The sequence below is a fragment of the Phoenix dactylifera genome, chromosome 10 (assembly GCF_009389715.1).
Source record: "Phoenix dactylifera cultivar Barhee BC4 chromosome 10, palm_55x_up_171113_PBpolish2nd_filt_p, whole genome shotgun sequence".
Taxonomy (NCBI): domain Eukaryota; kingdom Viridiplantae; phylum Streptophyta; class Magnoliopsida; order Arecales; family Arecaceae; genus Phoenix; species Phoenix dactylifera.
Genome location: NC_052401.1, coordinates 14,702,857 through 14,715,190, shown reverse-complemented (window position 1 = coordinate 14,715,190; position 12,334 = coordinate 14,702,857). Strand labels below are relative to the sequence as shown.

The 12,334-nt window shown below is 37.7% G+C and overlaps 1 protein-coding gene across 3 annotated transcripts in view; it reads right to left on the bottom strand.

The window, feature by feature from the left end:
* Positions 1–12,334, bottom strand: part of LOC103722332 — a 148,533-nt gene that overhangs the window by 132,634 nt on the left and 3,565 nt on the right. For all 3 annotated transcript variants that reach the window (XR_005513724.1, XM_039131054.1, XM_039131055.1), the window contains exons 3-5: positions 8,430–8,533; positions 1,270–1,365; positions 1,110–1,157 (exon numbers count right to left, since the gene is read on the bottom strand). Coding sequence is in view for 2 of the 3 variants with exons in the window: in XM_039131054.1 (XP_038986982.1) it covers positions 1,110–1,157; positions 1,270–1,365; positions 8,430–8,533 (248 nt within the window). In the remaining variant the exon portion in view is untranslated. The remainder of the gene's footprint in view (positions 1–1,109; positions 1,158–1,269; positions 1,366–8,429; positions 8,534–12,334) is intronic.

Below are 12,334 nucleotides of genomic sequence, written 5' to 3'. Positions count from 1 at the left end.
CCAGAAGCCACCATTATGGATAAGGGGACTTGGGGTACACCCCATACCGACACATCGTACAAAATGTTATCCCAACTCCAACAATGCACCATGTGTCAATATGAGGGTACACTGTACCATACGATAAGGTAACAGTACAAGGCCCAGTTATTGATACTTGAAACATTGGAGAGATATAAAAGAGAGTGCACTCTATCAAGGTTCGTCATCTCAGTACCAGACCCGTACTGGTGCCACTAACACAGTGTCGGTATGGTACGGAAAGATTTTTTTGGCATACTGAGTGTCGGTACGCCATCTATACCGGATACCGGTACGGAACAGCATGCCCCGTAGCATCCAGTTCGGGCCAGTATGACATACCTTGCTCTCTATGATTGCTAAATACATGATCAGACAGTCACAAAAGAAAAGAAAAAAAAAATCTATAATCAGATACTATTTGGTTGACATTATTACGGAAATTCAAAATTGGCTCCATCCCTCCTTAGAAATTTGACCATTCCTTATTTTATTATTAAAATCGTGAAGCCACCCTCCAAACACAATAATTGTTGATCATAGCAATATCCAAAGAACCCATATCTCTCTTCCTTGATAAATAACTATATCATGACTACAAGTTCATATCTTAAAATTAAATAACAAAAAAAATGCTATTCAATACAAATCCTTTAAATATAGCAAATATGTCAAATGGTCATTATGTATGGAAAAAGAATCAGGAGGAAGACAAATAACAGAAAACCCATTGAACTTGGAAACATACACCCATAATACCTAAGGAACTACTAAATTAACATAAATTCTTGGAAAAAGTTATAGACACATTACCAAATAGGAAAAACATAGTTTTATAAAAAACAAGGTAAATACAGGAAGACTTTTTTTGATGATACAAAATTGACTGTATTAGGAAACAAAAAGATGAACAAATAAGATATCCATAAGCAAGGATTTGAAGAACCAATGCATATCGGTCTCCACTGAGATGTCAGTATACTACCCCACCATCTGATCCATCCATACTGAACCAGCAAAACGCTGATACTGGTATTACTACCAGTACTTTAAAGTTTAAGCCTTGTTGATAAAAGAATACTACATACCTCGATTTGTTGGAGTTTGGCTTGAAAGAGTTTTTCTCTGTCTTCCTCCTAGAAAAAGATAATAACTTAAGTTCATATATTGTAATATATGGCTATTACATAATAGATAAAAATAAATATATTTCATCTTATATCGGATAAAAGACTTCGGAAGTCCTGCCTTGAGACTTTGTCGATCAGGAGCAGGGTGAGCAAGAACGAAGACACGGTCAATAAGAACCACCACGGGTTCTTTGCCAAGGCTTTTCCAGGGAACCTACATGCAAAATTTTAGAATTGAAATCCGGTAATCTGAAATAAACTGAATATTTTCAAGCATGCAAAGATAACTACTAAAGTGCATAAAAGCAAATAACATCAGCATTAGAAAGACCAAGAAAAAATTGCAAATGTAATAATATGTGCACTCAAACCAAAAACATTATTTCGTCAATTAAATAATGTTATTTTCAAACAATTAGAGATCCATCATAATGGGCAACAAGAAGATATGGTACCGGGCGTACTGGTACCAGTGCTGGTGGCGTACCGACACTCGATACCCAGACATACCGCGTACCATACCGTACCGATACTATGATAGTGTGGTACCAATACGGGGTTCAGTACCAGTACGGCGAACTTTGGTTTAGATACAACTGAAAAATACATATGACTAAAGTGTTACAGACACTCAAACAAACATGAATTACTTACTATAAAAATATCAACACAAAAAATGACTGTTATTAAACAGCCACAAAATTCACTAGTATTTGGCAATGTGGAACAATATTACAGGCAAGGTCTGTTAAACCAGCCCGAACCGGCCGGTTCAGCACATATTGTACCGGTACCAGCCCCTATCGGTATGATTCGGCTATTTTGTGCTGTGTACCGGTGTGAACTAGGCCGGTTCGCACTGGCCCAAGCGCGGCTTTCCCGTGCGGCCGCGTGCGGGGAAGAGCGCCCACCACCAGGAGAGGCAATCCATGATTTAGATACGTATGCCTTCTCTAGCAGAGAATCGAAGCAACAGAGAGTTGACTCCATGCTGAAAAGGGATAAGAATAAAAATATGTGGCGAGCTATTGGATTCTGATTCCACTTCAGCCATATTACAACGAATATAGCAGACAATACGTACTACATATTTGTCATTTTCTCCATAAAAGCTGCCAGTCTCGGTGTAGATCCTCCAAGCCCGAAGGATATCTATGGTGAGCTTCTTGACAGCAATAAGAAGCTAAAGAAATGGATTGCCCTCTATAAGAGCAAGTGGCCCACATATGGACTGATCATGATGTGTGATGCTTGGACCAGTCCTACCAGGTGGAGCATCAACTTTCTAGCATACTATGATACGAAGACTTTCTTTCATAAGTCGGTTGATGCTTCGGATCAGGTGCATAACTCCATGTACATCCTCAAACTTATGGAGGAGGTAATTGATCAGGTAGGAGAAGAGAATGTCGTGCAGGTCATCATTGATAATGAGCCACAATATAAGGCCGCCGGAAGGATCTTGATGGAGCGGCAGCCACATATTTTCTAGACTCCATGTATTGCATATTGTATCGACCTCATGTTGATAGACATTGCAAAAATCCGTAGGGTGCAGCATACGATGGAGACAGCCCAAAGCATCACCATATATATTTATAACCATACCTAAGTCCTTTCACTGATGAGGAGGTTTGCATTGGAAGAGATTTTGAGATCAGGAGTCACACGGTTTGCTACCAACTATATTGTACTTGATAGCCTTCTCGATAAGAAAGCAATCCTACATCAGATGTTTGTCAGTGCCGACTGCCAGAAAATTAAATATGCCTAGCACGGTCCCAAAAAGAGCAGGATCGAAAACTTGATGACAAGACAAACATTCTGGCAGTGGGCCACTGCGATAGTGAAAGCTATCAAACTATTATATGAAGTACTGCGGGCCGTGGATAGCGAGAGATACCCCTAGATGGGCTTCCTATATCACATGATGGAGAGGACAAAGGCTCAAATCATGGAGGAAAATCTAGCCCATGCCCAGAAGTATATCGACATCATTAAGCGGCGGTAGAACAATCAAATGGGTAGAGACTTGCATCTAGCAGTAAGCAAGAATATTGAAAATTAGACTGCTCCTGTATTTGTATAATTTTACTAAGACCATCTGCTCTATGTGTAGCATACTATCTGAACCTCCGATTTCAGTACAACGTACCTGAAATTGGTATGGATGACGAACTTCTGGCGGCTCTGCGTAATGTCATTTACAAGATAGAGTCTAATCCAGAAATTGCGGCCTTATATCTAGAAGAGATAACAAAACTTTAGTGGCATATGTAAGTATACCGATATCTTCTATTATTAATATAGTACAACCCAGTTCTTTTTTGTAGATCAAATTATTTAGAGAGGGCAGCCACAGCTTTGGGCTTTCAAAAGAAAGTGGAGCTCAAGTATGCAGATCTTATCCATAGGGCTTTCGTCAATGTTGACGATGATCCTATGATCGGCTAGCTTGTGAGCCAGCAGCAGAAGCCAAAGCTTGACGAGCCAAGATCGCCTCCATGACCAGCCAGCTTCATAGCCAACAAGGCTAGAGTCAATGCAGAGCAATAGACTGAAAACAATATTTCATGTCTTCCCACAACTAATCAGCCGCAGCCATAAGAGAGCCAGTCACCTACTTTTTTTCTCGTTTGAGATATCCTCTCAAAGAGATGATCAAGAGATGCTCAAATGAAGACACTACGGTACCTGGTCGACTTGGTCAGAAGGGCGACATAGCCAGATAGAAAGGGGTATGAAGAATAAGAAGGCAGCTGCCTAGCAAACTAAAAAAGAAAAATAAAAAGCACCAATGGAGAGTATCGAGAAGTCCGAGAGCAGCAATAATGACGGTTCTAGTGGTCATGGATCTGCTAGCTATAGAGAAAGTGGACAGAAGACCACTGCTTATGAGACACAGCCAGAGACTGATCTTTAATACACTGCATGCTACACAGAATTAGAACCACGATACACGATCTGGTAGAGCCCGCAAGGATACAATTACATATAAGAAACGGACTTTTCGAGGTCATTCAGGATATGATGCAATTGCAGAAGACCTCGCACGTAGAGTAGAATCCATAGATATATTAGGTTTGGAGTCGTATATTATATCCTATTATCCGCAGCCACAATCTATGACCCATATGGATACGGATATAGATATGGTGCATCTGAGGCATCTTCTGGCGGCTACTATCCTACGCAGCTCGAAGCATCTCACGGGTCGAATTTTGCTGCTAGCATATTCGGATGAGCTCCTTCACAGCGGTATTATCAGTCAGAGAACACCTCTCGGAGCTAAAGCTTCAGCAAGAGATCCGAAAGTTCTTGTAACCCGGCACGCGTTCCTTATGGATTGAGCATACAAGACTACAACGTCGCTTAGTTAGAGGGGTGGGTTGATCTACCTCTTTGTTATGCTGATGATCCAATCTACAAGAGGCATCGCACTAGACCCGATTTTAGATATCCGACAATGCTTTAAAAGTATAAAATTGATTGTATCTTGATTTGAAAGTATTTTATATTATTCATTTTATGATTTGTATCATTTTAAAATCAATAAGATGCATCATCTAGCTTAAACCGAGATCATAGAAACATCAGAAAACATTAATAAAACATTAAATTATACTTAAATTTATAAAAAAATAAAAAGAGAACTCCCAAAAAATTAAAAAATAGGGACCAAGAATTGCCGAACTAGGCCAACCGGTTCGGTTCGGTTCGGTCCAAATCGGTACCAAACCGGACTGGGCGCCGACCGGACTGGGCGCCGACCGAAATGGTAGCCGATACCGGTTTGGTAATCCTTAGCACCAACCCTTTACCAAGAACTCGTCAACTTGTCTTTGCATCTCAGCTCGTTGCAAAGATGACATTCGATAAGTTGGTAGATTTGGCAAAGATGCTCCTGGAGCCAAATAAATGGCATGTTGGATGCTCTTCATGGACGGTAATTCCTGTGGCAAATCATCACTAACCAGCTCCTCAAACTCTTTTAATAATTGCTGAATTTCAACAAGATCTTCATGTGATTCTCCAATCTGGTCATCCTTTACTAGTTTGCTAACCAAAGCATACATAACTCCTATTTCTCTGCTCACAACTTCAAATTTTTCAACGGATAACAATCCATCAACCTTGTTGCTTGTGGAAGAACTAGCAGCTTCTTCTTTAACTTCTTCCTTAAAAGGATGCAAGGTACACTTCGTATTACCTCTATAAAATGAACAAGTATTAGGCTTAGTACGATGATCCATGTCATGATCATATAACCATGGTCTGTCCAAAAGAATATGACCAGCATCCATTGGAACAAAATCACACAAAGCTTCATCATCCAGTTCACCACCCATTGTAAATTTGACCAAGCATCGAGATGCAACTGGTATCTCATTTCCCTTTTTAAGCCACTTAATTTTGTAGGGACGAGCATGCTTCTCAGTAGGAAATTTCAGTTTTCCCACTGCATCTTTTGAAATAATATTCTCCATGCTCCCCCCATCTATAATTAGATCACACACCTTGCCACCACAAAGAACATGTGTCCTGAAAATGCTACATTGCCCCTAATGTTCTCCTTTGATTGTCACTGTCATCACCCTTCAAATCACCAAAGGCTTTCCTTGAACTGGATAGACATCAACTTATTCACTCTCATCAATATATTCATCATAAATAGGTTCTGGAGTCTCCTGTACTTCTTCAAACTCAGCTAGGTTCCCCCTCCACTGTGAACAGGCATAAGAGCTGTGTCCAAAACTATTTATTGCTCCATATCGCAGTATATTCTTTTCCTTATCACTCCTATCAATATTTGCTATGTTTCCCCCCGTATTAAGAAAAAATGATGAACTTAATTAGACAGTATGGTTGTACATCACAAAGATCTATGAGATGCTTCAATTTATGTAGACAGGCTAGGAAAGAAGAGGGGAAGACTAGAAGTTACATAGGTTTAAGTTGTGAATCAAGATGTTGGAAAAGCTTGCAATAAAAACAATTAGGTTTCAAGGATTACTGATAATGATTACAATCAATGTTCTAAAAGCTTATAGGAAGTAGATGGCCAGCCAAGAGCCAATTAGAGTCTAGCCACTAGATGGGCACCTAGGAAAGTGCCTAGAGTTAAGGCAACTCTACCAACAACAAAAATAAAATAAAAATCTAACAAGGATTTCTTGCACCATGTTCAAATCCTTGTTTGTTTGTCGCCATGCATACAGTGCATATAATGCAGCAAAAGAAAGTATTGTCAGCCCTGCCACTACCATTGTTACTAACATGCCACCACTGGATGTAGCAGCAACAATAATTAAATTTGCTACCATATTTAGGAAACATTGCTCTGCCCCCATATGGTAAAGAGCAACAAAAATGCAGAAAACAACAATGCTTCAAAATTAACAGTATGAAAACCCTCCTAAGTCCTAATTATTGCCACTACAAGGCAGCCTTGAGCCCATATCTGGAAGCCTAACATCAACCACAGCAGCAACTTCAATAACAGCAGATGCCACCCATAATGGCTGAAGCAACAATCTCTGCTCACAGCAGTGATTGCCAATAAAGAGGGAAGAAAAAACCCAAAAATTTAAGAACTTCCCAATCCAGGGCTGGCTGCCCTCTACTGCCAGCACCCCTTGGTCCTGCCACCACAGCTGCCACATGACCCTATTCTTCTCTATATCCACCTTTGCATTAGGATACAAGTCTTAATGAGCTTCTAGTCTAGGGCATTCAGGAAACAAATTAATGGATATTCAACCTGATTGATCACACCTAATCATGCCCAATTCACTAAGTCACAATATTCCTAGGCAGTTGTTTTAGGCCTAGTAGGCTATGTGGCATTCATATTGTGTTTAGACAGCTTTGAAAAGCCACTAGACCTAGGTGAGGCAGTCGTAATGTCACCATGCTTAAGGCAGATAGCTAAGCGGCAAAGCAAAACTTCTAGAACACCAGTTACAATGGACGTGAGCTACTATAGCAACTTATATCGCAATATGCTGGTCACAAAAACATGTTAGCAAAATGGAAAGGCTATTACATCCATATATGAACCAAATGCCGAAGCTCATATGTGATAACCTTGGCCAAAAAGAACACCAAGTGGCATCGAGAAATCTACACCATATTAAAAACTAGGAGTTTTAAGGTTGAGAAATACTCCCTTTTAATCCCACCAATCAACCTTTTTCACCAAAAGAACCTTGTTCTAAACCACAAGTCCCCTAGTTATCCACTTATACTTTGTAATATCTCCAACCTCGAGTAAACTAAAAATGTTAACAAAAATATATGTTGACCCAAAGGTTTAATTTTGATGATTGCCAAACTTTTGATTATAAGTACTAACAGTTTGACTTGTCTTAGAAATAGGAAAGTTGAGTTTTGTAGAGAGCTCAATGAGTTTGAAAGGTTAGAGAAGCACGGAAAAGCCTAGAAAAACAAATCCCAGTGTTGGAGAAGTATTTGAAGTGTTTTAGAAGCTTCTGTAGTGAAAGAGTGAACCCCAGGTACAGGCTTGCAAAACTCGACCCTAGAAAACCACAAGCAAGAAAAGAGAAGACAGCCATTTTCTGATATCAGAAATCTATTTTATAGTTTTTGTTGTTTTTGTTTACATAATTAAAAAATAGAAAAACATACTTGACAACCAGAAAAATAAAAACTCGTGTGGGAATGTGTTTTCTTAGCCATTTTATTGACCTTATTCATCTACTAAACCCATAATTTACATGTTACACATATAAATTTCATACATACGTATGGTTCATAAAAACAATGATTCACTGAAAATGTTATAAAAAAGTAACAACATTCTAATAATGCATACTATAAAAATGTCATTCAGCAAGGGGGCTGGAAAAAAAGTACAGAGTGGGAAAGAGGAATGGATGGAGGTGGGAAAGAGAGGGACATTGAATGAACCAATCTAGCATGAGCCCCAATTGCACTAGAAAAGACAGACCTAGAAAAAACAGAGAAAGCTCTTTAAAAAACTATTAGCCAGCTTTCACCTTTTTCTCAGTTTTCTATTTTTATTAAAAAAACCGAAAAATAGAATCAGAGAGGATGCCAAACAGACCCTTTAGCTTCTAGCTTTGACTGATAGATTAATGCAACTTACTTAGGACTGCAATTATGCAAAATTTCATGAACAAACAGCCATCTCATAACAATTTAATGAAATCGCAAATCAAAAAAATATTTCATGCATGTGGGTTATGAATTTCAGGGCATGCATAAGATAGAAAGAACATGCAATTATTAAAGTACCTTTAAGGTTATAGTCCCAACAAAGCCAGCTTTGACTGTGACGGGAAGCTTCAAAGAATTCAGTGCTTCAGCTTTCAACTTCAAGTCTTTTAGAACAACATCACCTTTTTTATGAGAAAAAGTTTAATAAGAAAATTATAACATGAAATGAAATGACCAAGTTAATAGGAAACTGCTTTAATTTTTTTTCAAAAAAGTGGTTATATACACTAGAATAACATTTTTATATTTTACTCTATTAACAGCCATTAAGTAAAGATGAAAGATAGTATACTGTTCTAGTTCGGCATTAGAAGCAGCAACAAGAAACATGATAGGTGCATCATATAATACTTCAGTGACATATGAGCATATAGCAGGGTCCATCCAGTGTATACCATAGCTCAAATAGGTTTCTCCAACTTTCATTCAATTAAGCAAGCAAAAATCACCATATAAATTAAGTAGCTCAAATAGGTTGCTTCCGCTATATTGATTTATGAGTTTAATATAAATTTAACAAGCTAATAATATATTTTCTCTTTTTCTAATTGTTTATATGCATAGTTTATAACTTATGTTAAAATGTTAAGTTGAAACTTGAAATAGTTCAAAAATCTGGTTATATAACATACATGAACCAACTATGGTTAGCATTATTGGTTCGATACCCGTACTGTTGCCATAATAGTCAATATTGGCACGGGTCAATTTGTGATACCAGCACTTGGTAATGCAACCCCCCTTCCCCCACCAGGTACTGAGTATCGATTTGCTACTAGTACGGTACAATATGCCAATAACGAGTGGAATAGCTCAATATGGCGAGCCATGGAATCAATTAATGATTAAATGAGTTTGTCTAAGTCCACCCTCCATTGCTGTAGTAATTGTATACCCTAGAAAACCACATAGGCAATATGTCGGTCTACTAAACTTGTTCACCTAAGCTATTTGACAACCACAATCAAAAATTGGCTACAAACTTTAAGGACCAAGCAATACTTCCACAATCAAATGTCTATGTAACACGCCTGCATGATGTATTTGGACCTCTAGCTAGGTGATATATTCAGCCTTATTCAAACTCTTGGTAAGGATTTCTATGGATCTCTAGCTACATAGTATATCAAGCCTCAATCAAACTATCAACAAGGAAAGATATGAATGCTTAATTAAGTGGTCTTTGTGGACCTCATGGATTTATGTGGCTTCTCTATCATAGCAATAAGCATCAATGTAGCCTCACTTACATTAGCATCCAGTTCAGTAGTGAGGATATATGAAGCCATTTATACATCAATGTTGAGAATGATTGACCAAGTGGTATTTGTGCACCTCGAAGATTTATGTGCCCTCTCTTTTATAGAAATAAGCATTAATGTAGCCTCACTTGGATTAGCAATGAGGCTTATGTGACCTCATCCAGTTTAGTAGTGAGGATATATGTGGCCATTTATACATCAATGTTGAGCATTTATAAGGACACGAGGCTATACATACACTTTTATAAGAGAATACAAAACTACATAAAATATGAGTCTTTTATGAAATGTAAAATTATGCTTTCCATATTTGATTAGGAGAAATTATTCGACTTACAATCTTGTACATTCTTTGGACCCTTTGCTAATCTCGTCCTTCAATTCTTTATAACATCATATTTCATATTGTGAAATGGTTTTTCGATGAGCTTGTACTCAAGCTTTCCAGTGATAACTTGACCATGTGTTTCTTTTAAAGTCATTTCTTTTTTTTAGTGGACATTAAATTCTTTGACCACGGTAAAAAGGTTTACTTATTGAACTATGTAGCTCAATCCAGTTATTTTGTGCTCTTCTCAAAGCGAGTGGTGAAACATATATCGGACCAATTAAAACAAAAGGCTGTACATTTTGGAGTAATCTTTGGATCAAGTGATTTTTGAAGAGGCATCAAAAAAACAATTTTTCAATGTTTTGTTAGTGCCATTTAAGGTTCACGATGCCAGTTGTAGTATCCATCCCCATACCCAACTGGTATAGTGTTGGTAGGGTCCAGTTCTTGGTATTGACAGTCGATACAAGAGGCAAACCAAGTATTTTGATTCATGTCTTTTTCAAACTATTCGATGTATTTCGTTTGCTACCGACATGAGTAGATACACCTGGTGCGGACCAATATGCAGTAGTACTACAAATCATGGTGCCCTTCAAAATATAGTGTACAAAAAGGACATCTTATGTTTCTAAGTAGATTTTATTTGAGAGTTATGGATTATAGTACATTTGTAGCGATGCTTTTTTCGATCATAAGTGTTTCTTTTAAGTAAGATTGGCCGAACCAGACCAACCACCTGGTTAGGCCCGTAACAAACTGACCTGATGGAGAACCGAGTCGGTTCAAGTATTAAAATCGGAACCGGCCCCGAACCGACAGGAACAGGTCTCAAACCGGCCACAAAGGGCCGAAACTAGACCGAACTGGTTGAACCGATCGGAACCGGCCGGTACCGTTTAGAACCAACTGATTCCATTCGAACTCGATGCGAACCGTCTGGTTCGCACCGAGTCGCCCCAATTTGGAATCGAGCCCCTCTCCTTTTCTTTGTATTAAAAGAAGATGTTGGAAAGAACCGAGGCCTTTTCAACATTTCTTCTCTATAACTCTAAATGTCTCTCGGCTCTTTCTTCCCTCCAATTTGCAAAATCACACCGATTCAACGCGACTGAAGAAAAATTCAAGCTTAAATAAGGTGTGCTTCATCCCTACTATCTCATTCTCTCTTCTTTCTAAGCTCCAAAAATAGCTCGAAATTTACAAAATAAGAAAAAATCATACTAAAATTTTTGATTTGGACTTGATTTTATAATATGGTTTAGATTTATGAATGATCTTTTTTAATTTTTCGATTATATATAATTTTTAAAAATTAAAAATATACTTTTAGATTAAAAAATCAAAAAATCAAAAATCAAAAAAATCAAAAAAAAATAAAATCAGAAGCGTATTTAGGGGCAAGTTTACTCAGATTCAGAGACTAGGAGCGCGTTCCTTATAGGATAAACATACAAGACTACACCCCTTGGTTAGAGGAGTGGGCCGATCTGCCTTCTGACTATACTAATAATTCAGATATCTACGAAAGGCATCGCCACTCGACGAAATTTTAGATATCAGTATGTATGTTGTATTTTAAATATATATAATTAATTGTATTATTTTATATTTTTCACCACACTAGTTGATTTTAGGATATTTCATGCTTGCAGCATGCAACACCTCACTAATTATTTTATGTTTTGTATCACTTTAAAACAACAAGATGCATCATTTAGGTTAAACCGAAATTATAGAAATATCAAAAAAAAATTAAAAAAATATCAAATTAGACTTAAAATTATTGAAAAAGTTGAAAAAGATTAATTACCAATTAATTAAACTTGAAAAACTCAAAAAAAAGGGTGTGCCGGTTCGAAACTGACATGTCCAAGCATATCATGTGTCGGTACACTACCGGTTACCAACCTGCCCACCGACCGATATGAGTCCCGATACCGATTCGGTGGGCTTTGTTTTTGAGGCTTATTAAACTTTCATGTTACTTTTGATTAATTATAATCATTATAATTAATCAAAAGTACACTATCGGTTACCAACCTGCCCACCGACCGATATGAGTCCCGATACCAATTCGATGGGCTTTGTTTTTGAGGCTTATTAAACTTTCATGTTACTTTTGATTAATTATAATCATTATAACTCATGATTCGAACAAGTATGGTCTCAAGCATGATATATATACCACTTTAAGAGACACCATTCTAGCCAAACAAATAAATTTTAAAAGACTACTCTAATAACTAGTACACAAGGTAAAAGAAGCAAGAAATGAAATCTACGTCGCCATACCCACTACCCACCAATCAGACCAAACATCACAATGG